This window comes from Pseudophryne corroboree, chromosome 1, assembly GCF_028390025.1.
Source record: "Pseudophryne corroboree isolate aPseCor3 chromosome 1, aPseCor3.hap2, whole genome shotgun sequence".
NCBI classification, from domain to species: Eukaryota; Metazoa; Chordata; class Amphibia; order Anura; family Myobatrachidae; genus Pseudophryne; species Pseudophryne corroboree.
The window spans coordinates 745,978,834-746,006,093 of NC_086444.1; the positions used below are offsets into that span (position 1 = coordinate 745,978,834).

The 27,260-nt window shown below is 47.7% G+C and overlaps 1 protein-coding gene across 4 annotated transcripts in view; it reads left to right on the forward strand.

Annotated features, from left to right (window-relative positions):
- Positions 1 to 27,260, forward strand: part of RANBP3 (RAN binding protein 3) — a 263,031-nt gene that overhangs the window by 206,278 nt on the left and 29,493 nt on the right. For all 4 annotated transcript variants that reach the window (XM_063916564.1, XM_063916545.1, XM_063916549.1 and 1 more), the window contains one exon: positions 9,373 to 9,472. In XM_063916564.1, the coding sequence (XP_063772634.1) occupies positions 9,373 to 9,472 (100 nt within the window). The remainder of the gene's footprint in view (positions 1 to 9,372; positions 9,473 to 27,260) is intronic.

Below are 27,260 nucleotides of genomic sequence, written 5' to 3' on the forward strand. Positions count from 1 at the left end.
GAACTCGTCAACAATTTCTTCTAAAGGTGGTTTCGTCCTTCCACATAAACCAACCTATTGTGGTGCCAGTAGCTACTGACACTTTCACTGAGTTACAGTCTCTAGATGTGGTTAGAGCTTTGAAGATTTATGTCGTAAGTGCAGCTCGGTTACGAAAAACAGAGGCTCTGTTTGCCCTGTATGCTCCCAACAAGATTGGGTGTCCTGCTTCTAAGCAGACTATTGCGCGCTGGATCAGAGGGACAATTCAGCACGCTCATTCTACGGCAGGCTTGCCGGTACCGAAGTTTGTGAAGGCCCATTCTACTAGTAAAGTGGGCTCATCCTGGGCGGCTGCCCGGGGTGTCTTGGCTTTACAACTTTGCCGAGTAGCTACTTGGTCAGGGTCAAACACATTTGCAAAATTTTATAAGTTTGACACCTTGGCCGATGAGGACCTCAAGTTTAGTCAATCGGTGCTGCAGGGTCGTCCGCACTCTCCCACCCGTACTGGAGCTTTGGTATAGACCGCATGGTCTTGTTGTCGTCCCCAGCATCCTCTAGGACGTATGAGAAAATAAGATTTTGATAACCTACCGGTAAATCCTTTTCTCCTAGTCCGTAGAGGATGCCGGGCGCCCGTCCCAGTGCGTACTTTTACCTGCAGTTTAGTTATTACAGTTACACAAATTGTGTTATCTTGGTTTCAGCATGTTGCTGCAATTAGTTCATGCCTGTTGGCGTGTGTTATGTTGAATGCCATGTGTGCGGCATGGTTGAAGGTGTGAGCTGGTAGATATCTCACCACTAGTTAAGTAATTCCTTTCCTCGAAATGTCAGTCTCCCTGGGCACAGTTCCTACAACTGAGGTCTGGAGGAGGGGCATAGAGGGAGGAGCCAGTTCACACCCAATGAAAAGTCTTTAGAGTGCCCATGTCTCCTGCGGATCCCGTCTATACCCCATGGTCTTGATGTCGTCCCCAGCATCCTCTACGGACTAGGAGAAAAGGATTTACCGGTAGGTTATCAAAATCCTATTTTTCCCTACCTGTACTAATCACCAGTGGAGAGTCCCAAGGGTGAGTGGGGCCGGTCCTTCTATCTCCCCAACCCTAGCACCTGGAGAGGTTGTGCCCAATATAGATTATTGCATGGTGATCAGAGTCCTCACCAGGTAAAATCCCGTGCACTACAGATTGGCAATAGTAACCTTGCCGGAAGCATGGCGAGCAAAGATTTTATTTTATTTTTTTGGTGGCAGAAAAGTAACCGAACACCCCGAAAAAAAAATAAAAAAATTTGTGTCTACCTTTAGACTCTGTCAAACTAATGCATGTCGATCAATAGTGGTCGACCTTTTGCCTGTAGACCTTTTTAGTGTAGATCTAATGATCCACACCCATACCCGCTCATCCCCGTGATGCACACATTTTTGAAAGAGGGTCATCTGTATTTCAAAATATGTGGCTCACTAGTAGCTTTTGTCTTGTGATCACCTCTTACGCCCATAATTACTTCTGTAAATGTGTGTCACACGCATATGAAGAGGAGAGTTCCCTGATACAAATCTTGTGTCTGCATTCTCCCCTATTTTCTGTTGATCACCAAACAATATTGCCTTGAATTTTGTTTTGTTTTTTGTTTTTTTTTTTTTGTGTTTTTTTTTTTTGTAGATGGGAAAATTGCATATTGTGCCCTTTCTCCCCATACTGACCTTGTACACACATGGGGTCATCCTGTCTTTCAGTTGGAGTCCCCTCTTTTAAATGCTGTGCCCCCTTAGTTATTGTCTTGTGATCAATAGACAATAACTGAAACGGTACTTAAAATTTTAACGGACAGAGGGGATCTAAGGGGTAGATGTATTAAGCCTGGAGAAGTGATAAAGCAGTGATAAGTGGAAGGTGATAATGCACCAGCCAATCAGCTCCAATATGTACATTAACGGTTAGGAGCTGATTGACTGGTGCGTTATCACCTTCCACTTATTTCTGCTTTATCACTTCTCCGGGCTTAATACATCTGCCCCTAAATCCCTTATCTCTCCTATCTTGTGCCAAACAAAAAAAATTATCCCTCCTTTAATGTGGTAGTTTGTCTATTTTTTTAGAATGTTAGGCCTCGTTTAATTTTTTTTTTTTTTTAATCAAGTATTTTTTTATTGCTTTGCATGAGAAAAGAACATAAAATAAAACAATACAAGAAACATTACTAGGAAACATCTACAAAATCAAAGACGTGCTTTATAAGTAGTTCTTCAAACTATTGCGTTATGTGGATATAGGACATTGTCACATCCACTCATCAGAACAATATAAAACAGACATAGAAGAGAAAACAGAAGAATCAAATGTTGTGCTAGAAATCAAGGGGTGATACTGAAGGGAGGCAAGCCGGGCCGTGTCAGAAGCAGTGCACAGGGGCAATCAACACATGTATACATTGTTTAAAGTAGGGGGTCAATAGAGTACGGAGAGTTCTTCCAAGGAGCCCAAATCTTATCAAATTTCAATAAGGAATTACGCTTAGTGTACATAAAGCGCTCGTGGGAAAGGGTAGAATTTACAAGGGCAACCCATTCAGCAGATGACGGAGGAGCATGAGCCATCCAGGTGCGAGCAATACACACCCGGGCCAGTGCCATAACAATATTCACATAGAGTCAGGAGTGAAGTGGGAGGCGGTCCCTCAAGTCAAAGCCGAATATGCAAATACGCGGAGTCGGCAACGGGATCCGAATACCCGTACGGGCAACAGATGTCGCAACATCCTCCCAAAAGGCGTACACCCACGGGCACTGCCAGAGCAAGTGCCAGAACCCAGCAGCCGGAGCAGAGCATTTCAGAGGTCGAGCCTCCAAATCTAAATAGACGGGAAGGAGTCCAGTAGACCCTATGTAAAATATAAAGCTGTATTTGCTGGAATCAAGCACTCGCCGAGGCCGCACGCGGGGAAGCCAATATATAATTCCAATCCTCAACAATTTCACCTAAATTCTGCAGCCATTTAGCCCTGAGGGTGGACAGCCCACCCAAATCAGAGGAGGAGAGAAGGGAGGAGTACATAGTAGAAATCCTCCCACGAGAAGGCAGAGTACGAATTAATTTGTGAACAGGGGATTCAGAAAGTTTTGGAGCAGAGCACCGCCACTGTGCCGTCATAGCATGTCGGAGCTGTAGATAGTGAAAGAAATATTGTCTAGGGATACTATATGTAGTGGGCAGTTGCTCATAACTATGGAGTACCCCGTCCTGGTAAAGTTGCCCCACTGCAGTCACCTCATACGTAATCCAAATCGAACCACCCTCCATTTTAAAGAGCTCGGAGAAATTCGTATTATTCCAAAGCGGAGAGCAGGGGTCCACCGTGGGATCACCCAGCAGCTTCCCAGCCGCCAACCATACTCTACGAACCTGTTGTAATAATGGGGGGAGAGAGGTCAGTGGAGTATTTGCTAATAAAAACGGCAACGGAGAAAATAGGAGGCCAGCCTTATCTAAAAGAGCAACAGGAAGGCTCCCATAATGCCCGGGGGTAACCCATTCATAAAGTTGTACTAGTTGGGCAGCCAAATAGTATAAACGTATATCCGGTAAGGCCAGGCCACCTTCGGCTCTGGGTCTACTCAGCGTTTTATATGCAATATGTGCCCGCTTGGCACCCCAGATAAAGGAAGTAATATATCGGGAAATCAACGAAAATTGTGAGGCAGGGATATAAATCGGTGAATTCTGTAGTTTATAAAGAAATTTGGGTTGAATAATCATTTTGATAATATTCACACGACCCGTCACAGTTAAAGGGATTTTCTGCCAGATGCGTGCCTTCATACGCAGATTATCAATCTGCGGGGTCAGATTCAAGGTGACAAAATCTTTAGGGCAATGAGAAATTTGAATACTTAAATTGAGTGCACCATTGCAGGGGAAGATCATAAGAGGATGGAGGTGATGTAGAGGGACTTGATGGAAACACCACCGATTTGCCCCAGTTAATACAGATACCTGAAGAAAATTCCCTTAATAATTCTAAGCGGGCAGGCAATATGAGGTATACATCCCTTAGGAATAATATCATATCGTCTGCATACAACCCAATTTTTTCCTCCTGGCCCGCAACCCAGAGCCCCGCTATATTTGCTGCGGCTCTAACTGCTCAGGCCAAGGGCTCCACAGCAAGAGCAAAAAGCAGCGGGACAGAGGACACCCCTGTCGGGTACCTCTCTGCAACAGAAAAGATTCAGTAGTAAAACCATTGACCATCACCCTCGCAGCAGGACAGGAGTATAAAAGTTTAACCCAGGATAAAAAGCTCAGGCCTATCCCAAATCTGGTAAGGGACTCCCAGAGATAAACCCATTCTACGGAGTCAAAAGCTCGGGCAGCACCGAGAGAAACCACTATTGCACCGTCCAAACCATCCCCCGCCAACTGCATATACGTAAATAGTCGTCTGAGATTGATGGTGGTAGATCTGCCCGGCATAAAGCCAGTTTGATCACAATGTACTAGCTCCAAGACCACAGTATTAAGCCGGAGCGCCAAAAATTTTAGCTAGAATTTTTATGTCAGTTGACAGTAGGGAGATAGGACGGTACGAGTCTAAAAGAAGGGGGTTTTACCCGGCTTCGGTATTAGTACCACCAGTGCCTCCGACATAGATGGGGGAAGAGTGCCACCCTGTAACAACAACTCGAAAAACAATAGGAGTTTAGGGGCAAAAAAATCCACATGGGTCTTATACAGTTCGATAGGAAGACCATCAACCCCTGGGGCCTTATTACTGGGAAAGGACACAATGGCATTTTTAACCTCCTCCAGTGTAAAGGGGCATCCAAAAACTGTTGTGACTCAGGACTTAAAGAAGGAACCTCTATTTTAACAAAATAATTAGACAGTTTTGAGTATGTATACTGTACCCTGGACCTATAAACATCTGAAAAGTGTGAATAGAAACTAGAAGCTATAGAAGGGGTGTCAGTGCATACAACAGCAGACACACTCCTGGTGCTATGCACAGTGACGGGGGGCAACTCCTGCCTTGCAAGTAGGCCAGAAACTTTCCCGAACGATCTCCCTGAATATAAAAATCATGGACACGAAAAAACAGACTCCTCTTCGATTTATCAAGAAGTAAGTCCGTCAATTGCTTATGGACAATCAGCCACTCCACCCGGTCCGCGGCGAGGCCACTACGTAAATAGGTCTGTTCAAGCTCCACACTCCTCCTCTCCAACTCCCCCTCAAGCTGTCTACTAGATATCTTCAGCTGGGCAAATCTGGATATCAATGAACCCCGGAGATATGCCTTATAAGCATCCCATATCAGCAAAGCATTATCAGAAACAGGATTATTAGCAAAAAACTCCTCCCAAAGCGCAATTAGTTCGGCGGCTGCACCCATCTGGGTCAGCCAGAAAGGATTAAACTTCCAGAATGACGTCCCCCTGGGTATATCAAAACCTATAGATAACAATATAGGGGAGTGATCAGAGATCCCACGTGATAAGTATCTCACCGAAGAAACACAGAGGAGTAGGGAACGTGTAAGCAGTGCCATATCAATACGGGAAAATACCCCATACGAGCTTGAGAAACAGGAAAAACAACTGAGAGCGGGGTTACGTAAACGCCAGACATCCACTAGGCCGAGTTCAGAAATCAGACGGGCAAAGGCAGTGGGTCTAGGAGCCGCCTGTTGGGTAACAGGCCTCCATCTATCAGCGGCCTCATCCAAAACAGCGTTAAAATCACCAATACATATAGCTGGGGCGGAGGGAAAGTCCTGCATGAAAGCACAGGCCTTCACCAAAATTTCAGAGTTCTAAGGAGGAGGAATATATATAGCAAGTAACACAAATGCGGAGCCGTGTATAGTGCCAGCTAAAAAGACATAGCATCCTAGTGGATCAATTTGGACCTTAGTACAAACGAAATTCAGGTTTTTATGGATCAACAGTGAAACCCCCCTGGAGTGAGAATGGAAAGTGGAGTGAAACGCCCATCCCACCCAAGGCCTTTTGAGTGAAAGCACCAATAAGATGCGTCTCCATGAGACAGACCAATCCAGGATTTTGGGACTTCATATATTTTAAAACTAGGGAACGTTTAACCTTATCATTAAGGCCTCTAACGTTCCACGAGAAAACATTTACCATAGTGGGATATAGTATTCAAGTAGGGCAACAGTAGGCCAACAGCACTCCAGTACGGTATCAGTCATCCCCCACACAAAAATAAAATAACCATAATTCAGAACGTTCAGAGCAGAATAGCACAAAAAGAACATATATGAAAATAGAAAAAACAATGATAAGAAAAATAACAAAACCCAACCACCCCCTCCCCGCATACCAACCCAAACAGAGGTATACCTATTCCCAAACATTAGATTGACTCTAGAAGAGAATCAATGAACTTAAAATAAACTATCTGTGGGGCAACTAAACCCCATAACCTTGAGGACATGAAGTCCCCAGCCCATTATCAGAAGAAACCTGCCAGTGCCTAACATTCACCAGCCCTGCCAAAAAAAAACTTTTCCAGAAAAAATGGTACATTCAAATATGAAACACATGTACATATATATTTAAAAGTCCCTCAGGGTGGGGCAGCATGAGGCTGGGGCTGCAGATCAATCCAGGCAGATGCTTCTCTCGGAGTATCAAAGAAATGTGTACGATTGCCAGATACCAGCTGAAGCCGTGCAGGATACAGCATAGAGTATTGGAGCTGGAGAGTATGAAGCCGCTGCTTAACCTGCGTAAACTGGGAGCGAGATTTCTGGACCTCAGCCGAAAAGTCCTGAAAAACAGCCACCCTCTGACCCCCATGCTCCAGCGGGCCTTTGACCCTGGCAAGACGTAGAATAGTATCCCTGTCCTTGTAATGAAGAATTTTGGCTATGAAGGTCCGGGGTTGTGTGCCCGGTGGGAGAGGACGAGTAGGAACTCGGTGAGCCCTCTCAACTGCAAACTGCGGGGTGAACGAATCTTAACCAAATGTCGACAGTAGCCAGGATTCCAGAAATTGTTCCGGCTGAGACCCATCCGCCTTTTCGGGGAGACCCACGAATCGAACATTATTTCGTCGAAGGCGTCCTTCGATATCCGTCAATTTGAGCTTGCACGCAGCAATCTCTGTTTCCAGGGAAGTGAGACGGGCAGGGATAGGTGTACAGGAGTCCTCCAGGAAATGCAGTTCTCTGTCTCCCCAACCCTGTCCCTGAGTTTCTGCATATCTTGACGTATAAGGGAAATATCTGTATGCACCTCCGCCACCCTATCCGCGAGCCGCTTCTCAGAATCAGTGATGGCTTGCAAAAGTTGGGACATGGTAACCTCCGCAACTCCCGCCATATTGGGTGAGGAGAGAAAGGAAGCAGCAGAAGATGGCAAGGAGGACGCAGAGGAGGCTGGAGTCCGTTCCACGTGGGCAAATTGTGCTAAGCGGGCCGCAGCAGAGGCACGGCGGTTGCGGACTATCAGGTTGTCGAATCAGAACCAAATAAACAAGGATTTTGTTATAAATCACAAGACAGGCAGAGAAGAGAGGTTCAAGTGTGGTAGTACCTCTTCAGGGATATAAACAGCAGAGGGCAAATTGTGTTAAGTTATAGCAGTGAGACTTGCAGCTCAGGAGCACAGAGGAGGGAGGGGAGGGGGGGGGAGACCAGGCAGGCAGGCACCCCCAATATCAGAGACAAGCACTACTGCAGCGGGGAGGATGTAAAACTGATGTCCCAGCAGGCTCCATGGGGATAATGCAACAGTAGCACAGGTATGTCCCCACTACAGGGACTCTCAGCCAACCAGCACAGTATTCACCAACAGATTAGAGGCAGAGTCACCACTGCCATCCAGATCCCAGCAGCTCAGACAGCAGGAGGGGCTTATAGGAGCAGAACAGCCTATACTGCCAACCCCAAAATGGCGCCCCGACAGAGCCCCTTGGCCCACACAGCCCCAGCCGTCGGATCAGCACACAGGAGCGGGGCGTCCGCAGGTCACTCACAGCGGCAGGATCCCCCGCCCCGCAGCGGTGGAGCGCCACAGGGCCAGACGGGAGCGGGCAGCAGAGCTCCGTCCACATGCGCTGCCAACCGCAAGATGGCGACCGGCGGCAACCCACGGCCAGCACAGCCGTCTCTTGGGGAGCAGAAGGATAAAAAAGCAGGTCAGTGTGTGAGCACAGCAGCAGGGCTCCACGGGCCGTCCCCCGAACAATGGTAGGGCAGGAAAAAGCGGCCAGGCGGTGGTAGGAGGGCGCAGGACCCCAGCAGAGATTTCCAAGATGGTGCCGGCACATGTAGGGCGGGAGCAGCACGGCACATATAAGTGTATCCCACAGGGCACAGTAGAACACCAAAGTACAGCCCAGGACGGTCAGCAGCCGTTCAGACAGCCAGGCAGGGCCAGGTGGGCAAGCACAAAGGCAGCAGGATTCCTTACAGGATTAGGTAGGCTGGGGAGCTAGGAATGCACGTCCTACTCCATATCCAGTCAGGCCACGCCCCAAGCCTCGTTTAATTACCATATTCTTCCTAGACATAGGAAGTATTTAAACGGAGACTGCTAAAACATTTTGGGGAGAAATATTTTCAATTAAAATGCAAATTTGTTTGTTTTTTGTCAAAACCTGTGCTTAGATTCCTGCTTTTTACTATTTTGGAGAGGTGAATTATTGGCAAAACAAGAACCACAAAGTATCTTTGTGGTGTTTTATGGAAAAAAAAAAAATCATGCATGCTTTTAGTTACCTTTCTAGACATGTGAAGAAATACCTTTTTTTTTGGCTATTTGGGTTAAAAACGATCTGACGTGTTAAAATTTGTAAAAAGACTATGGTATATGCGAAGTCATTTGAAAAAAAAAAAAAAACGAAGTTGTTTGGGGACCACATAAAAAAAAAACCTTAAAAGAAAATCAGTGATGTTCACATTGGAATGTGATGTGCACTAACATCAGAAAATGGTCTCCACACAATGGTGGGAAAACCCCCAGCAGTGAAAGTAATAAAATACTAACTACCATTTTAGAAAGCGCTGAACTAGAATACCCAAAAGTGAGGCCCAAAGCCAGCCATGAAGATAGTGGTTTTATAGGTTTTAAAAATTGCTTTACATTTAGCAGCTAAATCACCAACGTATTGTGCCTGTCTGATTCTTGCAGGGCGTGCAGTCTAGGGCCCCTTCCTGTATAGGCTATAAATCTTGTCTGAATTGGTAAATGAGAATTAATTTTGTTAAGGAAGGAACATGGGTAATTGAAGTTTGGCACAATAATAAATTAAGGTTACAGTAATGTTTTTTTCTGACTGAAGGGATGAAAAACATTTTTTTTCTTTAAAAACTCCTACATAAGCTAACCTCTTTTGATCATTACTACCTCTGCAGAGTCCTCCCAAAGCTGAGGCGGGTTCTGACAGCAATAAGGAGAATGCTGGAGTAGATTCTGGTTCGGATGGATCTTCTATGGAGAATACCCCAGAGAAATGTAAGAACCTGCTATTCCGTACATGCACACTGTTAGTAAGCAATTTAGGCACACTTTTTTGGTACACCTATATTTGTATTTATCCTATGTCCTCTATTTCTGAACATGGCTGATGCCCACCTGTTCATTTATGAAGTGTTATGCTAGTATATATGTGCTACATGTCACTGAGGCACAGCCGCGTTGTACCTATCTTATAGTGGGAGAAAGGAAGTCACCACTCTGCAGCTGCAGTGAGGTCAGAGGGATTAAGCTACCCTTTCTATGGTTGTCATGGACAGCCATGAGTGGCAATAGTTCTTTTCTCCGGCAGGGTCCACAGGTTATCCACAGGATAACAATGGGATATGATGGAGCGACAGCAGATTGACACCAAACGATCGCAAGCTTTCAGTCCTCCCAGGATGCGACGGGCCCGTCCATATATCCCCGCCCACTGGCTCAGGCAAATCAGTTTTTTTCTTTTTCATCCACTAGGGGTCACTGGAGTACTCTTGGGATATAAACGGCTTTAGCAGAACAGGCACTGAATATTTAAATTTAGTAACTCTCCTCCCCTCCATACTCACAGAATACTTCAGTGTTTTTTCGGTGCTCACAGGAGTGACCAGCACGAGTGGTTCTTCCACACATACTTTGATTTTTATACTATTTTTGCTTTTTAATACTTCAGCACATCCCTTCCCAGCTTAGCAAGAAGCTCGGTCCGGGATAGTGCACACTGCAAGAAGCAGCTACTGGCGTAGCTGCCGCCCCGCTGTGTGGGGAACGCGCTCACCGCCCCGCTGTGTGTGGGTGAAGTGCTTTGCAAGTCACATTCCCCCCCACTTTCCGGCTCCCAGCAGCACTGTTGCTGGGCGTCCGTCACGCTCCATGTCTGCCTGCTCCCCGCTGAAAGAAGGCCGCGGCTCCCAGTGGCGATCAGATCACGGCTACCGCTGGGCGCCCGTCACTCTCCGGGGTCCGTACTGCGCTACTAACAGCGGCTTCCGGCAGCGCGGCTCCGATCAGTGCTACTGCTGGCCACTTCACTCCCCGGCTCCCTGCACGCCGCTCCCGTCCGCTGCATGGAGCTCAAGGGTGGGAAGCAGTATATCAGGCAGCGCAGCTGCAAGGGGAGGGGGGGGGGAGAAAATGCTCATAGCACCAGCAGCATTATAGGCAAGGCTGCATGGGTTTAATAGGAAGATAGGCTGTTAAGCCTATATTAACAGGGTTACAGGTTATAATGGGTATGATAGTCTGAAATGGTTTCATATAGTCTGGCCACTTGCACTGCACTTCGGCCATATACACACCTTAGTAATACTTTACTGAGTCGTACGAGCTGTCTGTCTTGTCTATTTGTGTTGTCTGTCTGCATAATGAGTAAGGCACCAGCAAAAACAAAAAGCCGTTTAACTGCAATGTCTGTAAGAGTGTGTTACCGGATGGTCCTACCACATGCACAGTATGTTTTGTAAATTCCGCTACAAATACGATTTCTGCTCCGGTTTCATCCCCGGATCCTCAATGGGCAATATTAGCGGATGTAATGGCTGGGTTGCAATCAGAATTGGCCGCGGCTCGCCACGAGTGGGAGGCGGCAAGATCTGAGTCTCGGGTGAGACCGCCACAGGTACCAGAAGGTTCTCAGCCTTTGCCAAGGTCCAAGTCCACTTCGAGTAGAAAGGATAATTTTCATTTGTCTTATAATTTACCAGTTTCTGCTATGTTGCATTCTGACGATTCTATGCCAGACCTCACTGCGCAAGATGAGCATGAGGAAGCAGTGATCGCGCTAAGCCCAAAAAAAAGTGGGTCCCAGGGACCCGTCACTTTTAAAAATTGGGGTCCTGGCTGTCCTTTTTTGGGTTCCATCGGAATAAAGGTTCTTATTAATCTTATTAATGATTCCAATATAAAAACACAGACTTCATTTTGACACTACAAAAGTGCTGCAAGGGGGAGGAGGGGGAGTGACAGTGCTGCTGGGCTGTGTAGCATACAGGACACTCTGCAACAGGGCTGTAAGTAGACATTTTGGTGCCCTTTCGCAGAAACTGAATTGATTCTCTCCCTCCTACAATGTGTAGAATGGACAGTGCACGGCGAAGGCGCGCAGCAAAAATTTAGGTTCATGTTTTCGTGGAGAAGGGGCATGGCCACATCATAGTAGTGCCGCTTGTACACACAGCACCAGGTAGGACCTCCCATACATGTTATACACATTGCGCCAGGTAGAGCACGTTACAAACATTGCGCCAGGTAGAGCACATTACACACATTGCACCAGGTAGAGCACGTTACACACATTGCGCCAGGTAGAGCACGTTACACACATTGCGCCAGGTAGAGCACGTTACACACATTGCGCCAGGCAGAGCACGTTACACACATTGCGCCAGGCAGAGCACGTTACACACATTGCGCCAGGCAGAGCACGTTTCACACATTGCGCCAGGCAGAGCACGTTTCACACATTGCGCCAGGCAGAGCACGTTACACACATTGCGCCAGGTAGAGCACGTTTCACACATTGCGCCAGGTAGAGCACGTTACACACATTGCGCCAGGTAGAGCAAGTTACACACATTGCGCCAGGTAGAGCACGTTACATACATTGCGCCAGGTAGAGCACGTTACACACGTTGCGCCAGGTAGAGCACATTATACAGATTGCGCCAGGTAGAGCACTTATACAAAATAATCCATCTTTCAGAAGATATGAGGTAGTAATGTACATTGATAATATGCTAATGCCATCATTCAATACAGTATGACTAAAATAACATAAAAAAAACAACTTGGATTTCTAGGTGACCAGTATTATGTTACATCGGTGATAGTTACGGTTTAAGACACTACAACAGCAATGTTTGCCGGAACACAGTGTAATGTATAGGGATTTCATTTGTCACACAACACGTTTTCTGCTCTCTCAGAACAACTTTAGCTAAGGCCACATAACAAGGAGGAGGCCATGACCACAGAGCACACTGTCAGTCACAGCAGTCGCGCAGCCAGGAGGACGCTATGAACGGTGCAGACCCCTCCAGGGATCCTGCACACAAACTTTGGAGGGAGGCACTGAGAGAGGGAACCTGTGGGCAGGCAGAGGCTCGGCTGTCCCTGCATTACAGGACATCAGCCTCCGGATTTTTGTCTGGGCACAATAGCACATCCTCCAGCATCCTCCATCTGTCACCTGTAGTGCAGGTTCGGGCCAGGTGAAGCTGGGTCTCGCAGAGGAGCGGGTGCGCGGTGGTGTACGGGAGAAGCCTGAGACTACACTACTGTGCCGCCTCCCGCTGGCCGGTGCTGGCCCTGCACTGTGCTCTCCTCTTACCTTCAACAGACCTCCTTCTTTCCATCCCCCTGACTGTACGGCGCCATGAAGTACTGGGCGGACGCCGCTCACACTGGGACCCGCTGGTGCTCAGGCCGGGCTGCCACGGGAGGAGCGCTGATAGCCGCCACTGCCCGTTACCATGGAAACGTCCTGCCGCTGCGCACACACATATAGACACGGTACAGCCAGAAGGGGTGGGGCCGGCGAGGCTAAGTTGGGAGGCGCCGGCAGGAGAGGGGGCGGTGTGCGCGCGGAGCAGACAGTGAGGGGAGGCTGGAGTGAATACACCCTCGATGGTCTCCTCCCCTTCCAAGTTCCTCCCTCTGCAGCCGTGGAGACGAAAATTCACTGACAGCGCAGGACAGGTTTTTCATTTTGAGTCCCCACCATCAATAATTGGGTAAAATACGCGCCAAAGCGCATTTTTGCGATCACTGGGAAGGCGAATTGGACCAGCAGTCAGATAGTGAGGATATTGACAGTCCGGGCATTGATAATCTCATCAGGGCTGTGCGTCAATCTCTGAAGTTTACAGAGACTGAAGAACCTCTGACAAATGATGAGGTGGTATTTACTAAACGACACAGATCTCCAGTGTGTGTTCCTTTTTCGGAATCTCTTAATAAGATGTCAATAGAGACACGGAAGAATCCGGATAAACGGTTTTCTATACCTCGCCGATTTAAGTCTAGTTACCCGTTTCCAGAGTCTGTGACATCTACATGGGAGAATCCTCCAATGGTGGATTCGTCTGTGTCAAAACTTACTACGCTTCAAGACCCTTTAGAGCGTAAACTAGAAGCTATGCTAAAGTCCATGTATACAGCAGCAGAGGTGTTTCTTAGACCTGGTTTGGTTGGCATTTGGGTAACTAAGGCGCTAATTGTATGGATAACAGAGCTCAGGTCCGCCCTACAGGACGACCACCTTATACTTCTCGCTGATCAAATCTGTGAAGCTGCTGATTATCTTTGTACAGCTTCTACGGACGTCTGTCAAGTCAGTTCTCGCCTTTCATCGTCACTAGTTACGGCACGATGAGCACTCTGGCTGCGTACTTGGCAGGCGGAGGCAGAGGTCAAGAGAGGAATAGAAGCATTACCTTACGGTGGCGAGAAGTTGTTTGGTCCTGAATTGGACAAATGGATTTCTGAGGCCACGAGGGGAAAGTCTGTTTTCCTACCATTGCCTCCAACGGTACCTAGACGGAAATACTCTGGACCAGCGTTCAAATCCTTTAGTCCTCAGCCCTTTTGAGGCTGTGGTAGAGGTACAACCACACCTGGTAGACGAGGTATAGAGGACGTGGTTTTCAACAAACCACCACCCGTCGTCAGGACGCTAAGGTCATCGACAAGCCAGTGGCATGACGGTCTCCCAGCCCATCTCGGATCTCCAGTTGTGGGGGCACGCCCTCAGGCGTTCCATTTGGCGTGGTTCCAAACATCCACAGATGGGTGGATCCGCAATTTAGTGTTAAAAGGTTACAAAATAGAGTTAGACTGTCTCCCACCAGTGCGGTTTTTCAAGACAGGACTGCCTGTGTCTTAAGACAAGAAGGCGGTTCTGCAAATTGCCATTCAGTCTAGGGAAACGGTTCGGCGTCTGGAATTGGATAATTCTAACGACTGACGCGAGTCTCAGAGTTTTGGGAGCTGTGGTCCAAAATTGTCAGCTCCAGGGTCTCTGGGTGGATCACGAAAGATTGCTGTCTATAAATGTCCTGGAACTCCGGGCAATTTACAATGCGCTACGACAAGCAGTGCACATGCTCCGGTCTCAGACTGTCCAGGTGCAGTCAGACAAGGCGACGGCAGTCGCGTACATCAACAAACAAGGAGGAACGAGAAGCCGCATGGCCATGCGGGAAGTAGCTCGAATCCTCAATTTGGGCCGAGCATCACCAAGTGATATTGTCGGCAGTGTTCATTCCGGGAGTGGACAACTGGGAGGCGGATTATCTCAGCCGTCTGGATTTTTATCCAAGAGAGTGGGCATTAAATCCAGAAGTGTTTCACATGTTGGTCCAGAGGTGGGGTTACCCACAAGTGGACCTGATGGTATCTCGCCACAACCACCAAACGCCCCAGTATGTGTCCAGAACGCGAGATCCAAAGGCAGTGGATGCTCTCACAATCGCGTGGTCGTACAGCCTCGTGTATCTGTTTCCACCGTTTCCGCTGCTCCCTCTGTTGCTGAAATGGATCAAACGAGAGTCCACCATAGTCATACTAGTGGCGCCTCATTGGCCTCGGAGAGCATGGTTCTCGGATCTCCGCGGACTACTCGCAGACGATCCTTGGCCGCTCCCGCTACGACCGGACCTGTTACAACAGGGTCCGTTCCTTTACCCCGATTTAGCACGGCTGCGTTTGTCGGGGTGGCTGTTGAGACCGCCCTCTTAAGAAGAGAGGGCATTCCGGAATCGGTTATACCAACCATGTTACGTGCAAGGAAGCCAGTTACAGCAGTTCATTATCACAGAATTTGGCGTGCCTGTATAGGTTGGTGTGAAGCTCGGAATTTTCCAACATCATCTTTCAAGTTATCCCATCTTTTGTTATTTCTACAGACGGGGTTGGATGGAGGACTATGTTTGTCTACACTAAAGATGCAGGTCTCTGCCTTGTCAATTTACTTTCAAAGGCGTTTGGCTCTTTTGCCGACTGTACACACATTCATGCAAGTTGTCCTCAGAGTCCAGCCTCCATTTATACCACCTACAGCGCCATGGGACTTGGATCTGGTTTTAGATTTTTTTACAGTCTTCATATTTTAAACCCTTACAAAAAGTGGATGTTAAGTTTCTCACTTGGAAAACAGTTTTTCTCCTAGCCTTAGCTTCAGCAAGGCGTGTTTCAGATTTGGGTGCCTTGTCATGCAAGCCACCGTATTTGGTGTTTCATAATGACAGAGCGGAACTTCGGACGAATCCCGCTTTCCTGCCAAAGGTAGTGTCATCTTTTCACTTCAATCAACCAATAGTAGTTCCTGTGTTATCAGAAGATTCAGGAACTTTGGATGTGGTACGCGCACTATGCGTTTATGCAGCCCGAACGTCTACAGATGGATACATTCATTGTTCTCTATGATGCTGCCAAGATGGGTTGGCCAGCTTCCAAGCAGACCTTATCCAGATGGATTAAACTGACCATACGTCAGGCTTGCCTTCATGCTAGGCTACAGCCGCCTGTTCAGTAACAGCTCATTCCACACGTTCTGTGGGAACTTCATGGGCAGCAGGTCATGGGGCTTCTACGACGCAGCTTTGCCGTGCGGCTACATGGTCATCAGTGCACACGTTTGTGCATTTTTACAAGTTTGATACGTTTGCGGCATCAGCATCTAGCTTTGGCCGCCTAGTGTTACAGGTGCCAAACAGCTCTCCCGCCCAAGGGGGAAACTTTGGTACGTCCCAAGAGTACTCCAGTGACCCCTAGTGGATGAAAAAGAAAATAGGATTTTGGTACTTACCAGGTAAATCCTTTTCTTTGAATCCATAGGGGGCACTGGACGCCCACCCAGAGCAGTTTTACCTGTCTTGTGGCAAGTTCAGTGGATCTTATGGTAACACATTCTCACCGATTTGTTCAAAGGTTCAAGTTATGTCGGTTATGGTGTCAACTGTTTAGTTGTCAGTTACGTTATGTGTCAACTTTATTGTTGTCCGTTATGTTATATGTAATTCTCCATTGTCATCCTCTCTATCGCTCCTGTTCGGCTCAGTAAAAAACACTTCTGGGAGTATGGAGGGGAGGAGAGTTACTAAATTTAAATATTCAGTGCCTGTCCTGCTAAAGCCGTCCATATCCCAAGAGTACTCCAGTGCTACCTATGGATTCAAATAAAAAAGATTTACCTGGTAAGTACCAAAATCCTATTTTTGTTTGGTGCGGCAGGAGCCGGACCATGGTCACAGGGCTGCTGTTTCTTGGCAGTCCTAAGCTTTCTTATTTTATTTTTATAGTCTTACTACGTTTCTGAGTGATCTTTCCTAACAGCATCTTATACGCATATTGGAAAGAGTCGCTCCAACAACTCTCCGCCGGGTCGCAACAACGCTTACCCACGTTACAAGTGCTGTCTCGACGGGCATCTGTGTCGGATGTAACTAGCAGGTCCAGCAGACGTTACCAGGCTGTGGCCGGAGCACGGGGAGAAGGTAACGCATCGGTTCCACTTAATAGGGGAATACGGACACAGCCGCACTGTATTGGGTGGAGGCTACCAAACAGTAGCTGGTGCGCCACCACCATGGGTGCTCCAACGCTAGGCCTTAGGGATCATAAGGAACCAGGATTAGTATGATGCTGCGATCCATAGGGATGATGTCAGCGGTGGGGAGTCAGATGCGCTCCTGGTCGCCCCTCCCCCCAGTTCATGACCAGTTTCCGTCGGTCTCCCGCGATGAACTGAATGCCTCATTTGCTTCTCAAACGCTACCACGAGGGGTCACGGTCGCATCATAGGCGCTGCGTCTGTATACACTAAAGCTACCGCGAGGAGATCGGGTCGCAGTCCGGTCGTCCGGATGCCGGTGTGTCTGCATTCACAGTGCGTCTGTGTTCACTAAAAGTTCCCGGAACGGCAGTGTGCACTAGTAGCGTCTGGATCCACTCGGCGTTCGCTAACGTATTGGTCGATCTTGGAAGTGGGGTGAGTCTCCCTGTATCCCACTCTGAGTATGGGTTGTACAGCACTAAATTTCTATCCACTTTTGTTAGTATGAATAGTTAACTTTAGTGCCTATTACATATGAGTCTGTGTACATTACTGTGGTTTTCTTCGCAATGCGTCTGAATACGTTAAGCAACTGTATAGAACAGAGTTCAGTAATATGTACGCCCTACATACTTTGAAATATGTTTGTAGTTGATAATTTGCTCATGTGACTAATAATATAACGTGACTGACTGCTAGTGTGATTGCTGACTTTATATTTGTTTGTAAGTGGTTTCGTCTGAGCCTCAATGCTGGTGAATGGGTTGGGGTCAGATTGATATCACTTTAAATATAGTAAAGTGATTGCAGTCACAAATTGTGTAGTATACTGTGAAAGCTGATTATTTATCATGTCTAAGAGCGGCAAAGGTGACGAGGTTACATTTACAGTAACACCAACACTCCTAACGTGTTTGTCATGTAAAGTGGGATTACCCTCTCAGGATCTGGCACATGATGGGTTATGTACAAATTGTTTTGCGTTTCAGCAGATTGCAAGGCAGATCCCTGTTCAATGGCAGGTAGATCCACCTTGGGCTATGTTTGCACAGACTCTGTCCAATATAGCTGAACGGATAGTCCCTACAGCTTCAATCTCGTGAGTAGGGTACACTATTAACCCATACATGCAGCTCCCTTCTTACGGTATAGCCCCTACAGCTTCTACAAGTAAACAAGCTGATAAACCAAGGGTAAATATATAATCAAATTCACAGGCTACACAAGATGATACATCAGATGATGATAGCTCTATATACACTGCTTCAGCAAATGAAGAACAGGTAGAAGGTATCAGCTCAGACGATATAGTTGAATTAATTGGAGCTATGAAGGCTATTCTGTCCTTAGAGTATTCGGCAGAGCCGGTGTTAAAAACTAAAGCACCTGTGTTTTAAACGTCCTAAAACAGTTAGGGTAGAGTTTCCAGAATCAGATCAGCTGACTGAAATCATGGAAAAAGCTTGGGTTACACCCAACAAAAAATATAGAATTCCAAAAAAATGGGATTACTATTACCCTTTTCCAACTGGGGAAAAAGAGAAGTGCCTCCTAAGGTAGATACGCACGTCTTTCGATTAGTGCGAAAATCTATATTACCTTTACCATTAACATCATTAAATTATGTCACAGACAGAAGAGTGGATGGGTTTTTGAAAACCATATTTTATCTGTCAGGGGCTGTCATAAGGCCAGCTATGGCTTCAGCTTAGATGGCAAAGGCGGTAGCTGAATGGGCTGACATACTGGAAAATGGGCTTGTGGCACGGACTATGGAGCAGGAATCCTATATAGCTCACATGAAACAGGCTGCGGTATTCTTAGAAGAAGCGGCAATAGATATGGGTACTATTGCTTCCACAGCGTCAGCCTTAACGGTAGCTGTTCGCAGAGCAATTTGGCTATGTACATGGAAAGCTGATTCAGAATCTAAGGAGGTTCTGGAATCTTTGCCTTTTGTGAGGAATATCCTGTTTGGTAAGGAATCGACAGATATTCTGGAGTCAGAAGCAGAATCCAAAAAGGTCAGGTTTCCTACCAATTATAACCCCAGGCCTAGGGGTTCGGGGTTTCGGCCATTTCGGTGGCAAGGAATAACAAAAGGTAAAAGTGATTCTAAGCAGCCCCAATACAATAAGCTTGGTAAAGCAAAGAAGCAATGGGTCACCAGAGGGCCAGCTTCCAAACCAGAAAATAAGCCATCAACCTGATGGTACGGGCCTCTGCCTGGGAAACTCCAAGGTAGGCGGCCGCCTTCTTCAGTTTGCACACATATGGCAGCAGTCGACAACAGATGCTTGGGCGCAAGAAGCGGTATCTCTGGGTTATGTTTTTCCTTTCAATAAGCAGCCTCCTCGAAGATTCTTCTGCACCAGTCCATCTCGTATAGAGGTGAAGGCCAGAGCCATGCGAGAAGCAGTTCAGAAATTGCTTTTCAGTCAGGAATAATTATTCCAGTACCCCCCTGCACAGTGGGGACAGGGTTTTTACTCCAACCTGTTTTTGGTTCAGAAGACAAATGGGTCATGCCATACAATTCTCAATCTCAAAACGTTAAACAAATACATTTGGGTACCACTGTTCCACATGGAGACATTGCGCTCCATAGTTTTGGCCATGGAACCAGGGGATTACATGGTATCTCTGGATATACAGCATGCCTACCTGCATGTTCCTATAGCAATGTCTCATCAGTGTTACCTCAGGTTCGCTATCCTCCAGCAACATTTTCAGTTCCAGGCCTTACCCTTTGGGTTAACCACAGCCCCGAGAGTATTTACCAAGATTATGGTAGTTATGGCAGCTTATCTCCGCAAGCAGGGGATAAGAATTTTTCCATACCTCAACGATCTTTAAATCCTGGCACAATCCCAGGAATTGCTCTTGAGCCATCTCCAACAGACAATAACTTGTCTGCAGAAGCAAGGATGGCTCATAAACTGGGCAAAGTCATCTCTGATTCCGTCACAACGGATGATCCACTTGGGGGCTGTATTGGTTTCAAGTCTGCAGAAAATATTTTTACCTCGGAACAGGATATCCAAGGTGCACTTAATGATTCAGGAGTTGTTACACAGTCAAACAATATCAATTCACGTAGCAATGCGAGTGATGGGTTTGATGGTGTCAACATTCGACATGGTGGAGTATGCACAATTCTACTCAAGACCTCTGCAGCGTCTGATTCTGGCCAGATGGAATGAAGTACATCAGACAATAAAGAAACAGACAATAATACTTCCAGTAAAGGTGAAAAGGTCATTAGCCTGGTGGCTACAGACATCCCATCTAGACAAGGGGAGACCCTTTTGAATATCTGATTGGGAGGTCCTGACAACAGATGCCAGTCTTCAGAGCTGGGGAGCAGTGTCCAGAAAATTATGGTTCCAAGGACAGTGGACCACAGAAGAAAGTTGCCTGCCAATAAACCTGTTGGAACTTCGGGCCATATACATGGCACTGATTCAGGCAAAGGATACTCTGCAAGGAAAACCAGTCCAGATCTGCTCGGGCAATGCAACTGCAGTAGCGTACCTCAACCATCAGGAAGGAGCTCACAGCCAAAAAGCAATGGAGGAGGTAAGTCACATTCTAAAGTGGGCAGAACTCCATCTCCCAGCATTGTCCGCAGTGTTCGTTCCGGGAGTCCTAAACTGGGAAGCAGACTTTCTCAGTCGACACACCATTCAAGCAAGCGAATGGTCTCTACACCCGGAAGTATTTCAGACTCTAGTAGACAAGTGGGATTTTCCAGAGGTAGATCTCATGGCGTCCCGTCTGAACAACAACAAAGTACCAGCATACGGGTCAAGAACAAAGGATGCGGGAGCAATCCTTGTGGATGCATTGTCAGTGAAATGGGACTTTCATCTGGCATATCTGTTTCCTCCGATTTCCCTGTTACCCAGAGTGGTGAGGAAAATAAAGCAAACAAAGGGTGCCGTGATTCTAATATCTTCGGCTTGGCCCAGAAGGCATTGGTACATAGATCTGCAGAGGATGTCGATTGATGCTCCAATTCTGCTCCCTCAACGTCCAGATCTACTGATGCAGGGTCCTTGTTATCACAGGCATCTGGATCGTCTGTCTTTGACGGCGTGGCTATTGAAACCTCTATACTGAAGTCAAGAGGTTTCTCACAACAAGTGATTCAAACTATGCTCAGAGCAAGGAAACCCTCCTCAGCTCACATTTATCACTGAATATGGCAAGTCTATATTCATTGGTGCTGTGAAAGAAGTATGGACCCAAATTCTTTCAGAGTATCCAGAATCTTAGATTTCCTTCAGGCAGGAATGGATAAGGGTTTGAAGGTGGCTTCCTTGAGAGTGCAAGTATCCGCATTGACTGTATGGTTTCAAAAGAAAAATGCAAATTTACATGATGTGCGTACTTTTTTCCAGGGAATGCTGCGCATTTAGCCGCCTTTTGTTCCTCTTGCAGTGCATTGGGATTTGTCTGGTTCTCAAAGCCCTTCAAGGTGCTCCGTTTGAACCACTTAATGAAGTGGATCGTAAATGGTTGACAGCTACAGTTCTCTTTCGACTGAATATGGCATCAGCTAGAAGAGTATCAGATTTAGGAGCGCTGTCATGTAAATCTCGTTTTCTGATTTGATTTTTTTTTTTTTATACAGATAAAGCAGTTCTCAGAACTAGGTCTGGTTTCTTCCTAAGGTGGTATCTAAGTTTCACCTTAACGAAGAAATTGTAGTCCCGGTTTCTCTAACGTCCTAAGTGGATGCTGGGGACTCCGTCAGGACCATGGGGAATAGCGGCTCCGCAGGAGACAGGGCACAAAAATAAAGCTTTAGGATCAGGTGGTGTGTACTGGCTCCTCCCCCTATGACCCTCCTCCAAGCCTCAGTTAGGTTTTTGTGCCCGTCCGAGCAGGGTGCAATCTAGGTGGCTCTCCTAAAGAGCTGCTTAGAAAAAGTTTTTTAGGTTTTTTATTTTCAGTGAGTCCTGCTGGCAACAGGCTCACTGCATCGAGGGACTTAGGGGAGAGAATTTCAACTCACCTGCGTGCAGGATGGATTGGATTCTTAGGCTACTGGACACCATTAGCTCCAGAGGGAGTCGGAACACAGGTCTCACCCTGGGGTTCGTCCCGGAGCCGCGCCGCCGACCCCCCTTACAGATGCTGAAGATTGAAGGTCCGGAAACAGGCGGCAGAAGGCTCTTCAGTCTTCATGAAGGTAGCGCACAGCACTGCAGCTGTGCGCCATTGTTGTCACACACTTCACACCAGACGGTCACGGAGGGTGCAGGGCGCTGCTGGGGGCGCCCTGGGCAGCAATATATAATACCTTTTATGGCAAAAGAATACATCACATATAGCCATTGAGGCTATATGTATGTATTTAACCCATGCCAAATGTCTATAACTCCGGGAGAAAAGCCCGCCGGAATAGGGGGCGGGGCTTATTCTCCTCAGCACACAGCGCCATTTTCCTGCTCAGCTCCGCTGTGAGGAAGGCTCCCAGGACTCTCCCCTGCACTGCACTACAGAAACAGGGTAAAACAGAGAGGGGGGGCATATTTTGGCGATATTTTTATATATTTAAGCGGCTATAAGGAACAACACTTATATAGGGTTGTTCCCATATATATTATAGCGCTTGGGTGTGTGCTGGCAAACTCTCCCTCTGTCTCCCCAAAGGGCTAGTGGGGTCCTGTCTTCGATAAGAGCATTCCCTGTGTGTCTGCTGTGTGTCGGTACGTGTGTGTCGACATGTATGAGGACGATGTTGGCGTGGAGGCAGAGCAATTGCCGATAATGGTGATGTCACCCCCCAGGGAGTCGACACCGGAATGGATGGCTTTGTTTATGGAATTACGTGATAATGTCAGCACATTACAAAAATCAGTTGACGACATGAGACGGCCGGCAAACCAGTTAGTACCTGCCCAGGCGTCTCAGACACCGTCAGGGGCTGTAAAGCGCCCTTTACCTCAGTCGGTCGACCCAGACACAGACACTGAATCTAGTGTCGACGGTGATGAAACAAACGTATTTTCAAGTAGGGCCACACGTTATATGATCACGGCAATGAAGGAGGCTTTGCATATCTCTGATACTACAAGTACCACAAAAAGGGGTATTATGTGGGGGGGTGAAAAAACTACCTGTAGTTTCTCTAACGTCCTAGTGGATGCTGGGACTCCGTCAGGACCATGGGGAATAGCGGGCTCCGCAGGAGACAGGGCACATCTAAAAAAGCTTTTAGGTCACATGGTGCGTACTGGCTCCTCCCCCTATGACCCTCCTCCAAGCCTCAGTTAGGTTTTTGTGCCCGTCCGAGAGGGTGCAATCTTGGTGGCTCTCCTAAAGAGCTGTTTAGAAAAGTTTTTTTTTAGGTTTCAATCTCAGTGATTCCTGCTGGCAACAGGATCACTGCATCGAGGGACTTAGGGGAGAGATTTCCAACTCACCTGCGTGCAGGATGGATTGGAGTCTTAGGCTACTGGACACTTAGCTCCAGAGGGAGTCGGAACACAGGTCAGCCTGGGGTTCGTCCCGGAGCCGCGCCGCCGATCCCCCTTACAGACGCTGAAGAGACGGCAGAACGGAGGTCCGGAAAGCAGGCGGCAGAAGACTCCTCAGTCTTCTTGAAGGTAGCGCACAGCACGGCAGCTGTGCGCCATTGTTGTCACGCGGCTCACTGACTCAGTCACGGAGGGTGCAGGGCGCTGCTGGGGGCGCCCTGGGCAGCAATATAATTACCTTTAGTGGCAAAATAAATACATCACATATAGCCATTAAGGCTATATGTATGTATTTTAACCCAGGCCAGTTTCTTAAAAACCGGGGGAAAGCCCGCTGAAAAAGGGGCGGAGCTTATTCTCCTCAGCACTCAGCGCCATTTTCCTGCTCAGCTCCGCTGGTGAGGAAGGCTCCCAGGTCTCTCCCCTGCACTGCACTACAGAAACAGGGTAACAAAGAGAAGGGGGGCATAAATTGGCGATATTTATATATTAAGAGCGCATATATAGTAAACAACACCTTCTAGGGTTGTTTATATACATTTATAGCGCTTTTGGTGTGTGCTGGCAAACTCTCCCTCTGTCTCCCCAAAGGGCTAGGGGGTCCTGTCTTCGATTAGAGCATTCCCTGTGTGGCTGCTGTGTGTCGGTACGTGTGTGTCGACATGTATGAGGACGATGTTGGTGTGGAGGCAGAGCAATTGCCGATGATGGTAATGTCACCCCCTAGGGAGTCGACACCGGAATGGATGGCTTTAGTTATGGAATTACGTGATAATGTCAGCACATTACAAAAGTCAGTTGACGAAATAAGACGCCCGGCAAACCAGTTAGTACCGGTTCAGGCGTCTCAGACACCGTCAGGGGCTGTAAAACGTCCTTTACCTCAGTCAGTCGACACGGGTACCGACACAGATGAATCTAGTGTCGACGGTGAAGAAACAAACGTATTTTCCAATAGGGCCACACGTTATATGATCACGGCAATGAAGGAGGCTTTGCAGATCTCTGATACTGCTGGTACCTCAAAAAGGGGTATTATGTGGGGGGTGAAAAAACTACCTGTATTTTCTCTATCGTCCTAGTGGATGCTGGGGTTCCTGAAAGGACCATGGGGAATAGCGGCTCCGCAGGAGACAGGGCACAAAAAGTAAAGCTTTTCCAGATCAGGTGGTGTGCACTGGCTCCTCCCCCTATGACCCTCCTCCAGACTCCAGTTAGATTTTTGTGCCCGGCCGAGAAGGGTGCAATCTAGGTGGCTCTCCTAAAGAGCTGCTTAGAAAAAGTTTAGCTAGGTTTTTTATTTTACAGTGATTCCTGCTGGCAACAGGATCACTGCAGCGAGGGACTGAGGGGAGAAGGAGTCAACTCACCTGCGTGCAGGATGGATTGGCTTCTTGGCTACTGGACATCAAGCTCCAGAGGGACGATCACAGGTACAGCCTGGATGGTCACCGGAGCCGCGCCGCCGGCCCCCTTGCAGATGCTGAAGTCAGAAGAGGTCCAGAATCGGCGGCTGAAGACTCCTGCAGTCTTCTAAAGGTAGCGCACAGCACTGCAGCTGTGCGCCATTTTCCTCTCAGCACACTTCACACGCGGTCACTGAGGGTGCAGGGCGCTGGGGGGGGGCGCCCTGGGAGGCAAATGTAACCTATATAAAGGCTAAAAATACCTCACATATAGCCCCTAGAGGCTATATGGAGATATTTAACCCCTGCCTGATTTCTCTAAATAGCGGGAGACGAGCCCGCCAGAAAAGGGGCGGGGCCTATCTCCTCAGCAGACGGCGCCATTTCCTCTCACAGCTCCGCTGGTCAGGACGGCTCCCAAGTCTCTCCCCTGCACTGCACTACAGAAACAGGGTAAAACAGAGAGGGGGGGGCAAATTTATGGCGATATTTTGATATAACAAAGCAGCTATAAGGGAGCACTTATTATAAGGCTATCCCTGATATATATATAGCGCTTTTGGTGTGTGCTGGCAAACTCTCCCTCTGTCTCCCCAAAGGGCTAGTGGGTCCTGTCTTCGTTAGGAGCATTCCCTGTGTGTCTGCTGTGTGTCGGTACGTGTGTGTCGACATGTATGAGGACGATATTGGTGTGGAGGCGGAGCAATTGCCAAATATGAGGATGTCACCCCATAGGGAGTCGACACCAGAATGGATGCCTTTATTTATGGAACTACGGGATAGTGTCAACACGCTAAAGCAGTCGTTTGACGACATGAGGCGGCCGGACAATCAATTAGTGCCTGTCCAGGCGACTCAAACACCGTCAGGGGCTGTGAAACGCCCTTTGCCTCAGTCGGTCGACACAGACCCAGACGCAGGCACTGACTCCAGTGGTGACGGTGACGAATCAACCGTATTTTCCAGTAGGGCCACACGTTATATGATTTTGGCAATGAAGGAGGCGTTCCATTTAGCTGATACTACAGGTACCACTAAACAGGGTATTATGTGGGGTGTGAAAAAACTACCTATAGTTTTTCCTGAATCAGAAGAATTAAATGACGTGTGTAATGAAGCGTGGGTTGCCCTGATAAAAAGCTGATAATTTCAAAGAAATTATTGGCATTATACCCTTTCCCGCCAGAGGTTAGGGAGCGCTGGGAAACACCTCCTAGGGTGGACAAGGCGCTAACACGCTTATCTAAACAAGTGGCGTTACCCTCTCCTGAGACGGCCGCACTTAAAGATCCATCAGATAGGAGGATGGAAAATATCCAAAAAAGTATATACACACATGCAGGTGTTATACTACGACCAGCTGTAGCGACTGCCTGGATGGGCAGTGCTGGGGTAGTTTGGTCAGAGTCCCTGATTGAAAATATTGATACCCTGGACAGGGACAATATTTTACTGTCGTTAGAACAAATAAAGGATGCATTTCTTTATATGCGTGATGCACAGAGGGATATCTGCACACTGGCATCACGGGTAAGTGCTATGTCCATTTCGGCCAGAAGAGCTTTATGGACGCGACAGTGGACAGGCGATGCGGATTCAAAACGGCATATGGAAGTTTTGCCGTATAAAGGGGAGGAGTTATTTGGAGTCGGTCTATCAGATTTGGTGGCCACGGCTACAGCCGGGAAATCCACCTTTCTACCTCAAGTCACTCCCCAACAGAAAAAGGCACCGACTTTTCAACCGCAGCCCTTTCGTTCCTTTAAAAATAAGAGAGCAAAGGGCTATTCATATCTGCCACGAGGCAGAGGTCGAGGGAAGAGACAGCAACACGCAGCTCCTTCCCAGGAACAGAAGCCCTCCCCGGCTTCTACAAAAGCCTCAGCATGACGCTGGGGCTTCTCAAGCGGACTCGGGGACGGTGGGCGGTCGTCTCAAAAATTACAGCGCGCAGTGGGCTCACTCGCAGGTAGATCCCTGGATCCTGCAGATAATATCTCAAGGGTACAGGTTGGAATTAGAGACAGATCCACCTCGCCGTTTCCTGAAGTCTGCTTTACCAACGTCCCCCTCCGAAAGGGAGACGGTTTTGGAAGCCATTCACAAGCTGTACTCTCAGCAGGTGATAGTCAAGGTACCTCTTCTACAACAAGGGAAGGGGTATTATTCCACTCTTTTTGTGGTACCGAAGCCGGATGGCTCGGTAAGGCCTATTCTAAATCTGAAGTCCTTGAACCTATACATAAAGAAGTTCAAGTTCAAGATGGAGTCACTCAGAGCAGTGATAGCGAACCTGGAAGAGGGGGACTTTATGGTATCCTTGGACTTCAAGGATGCGTATC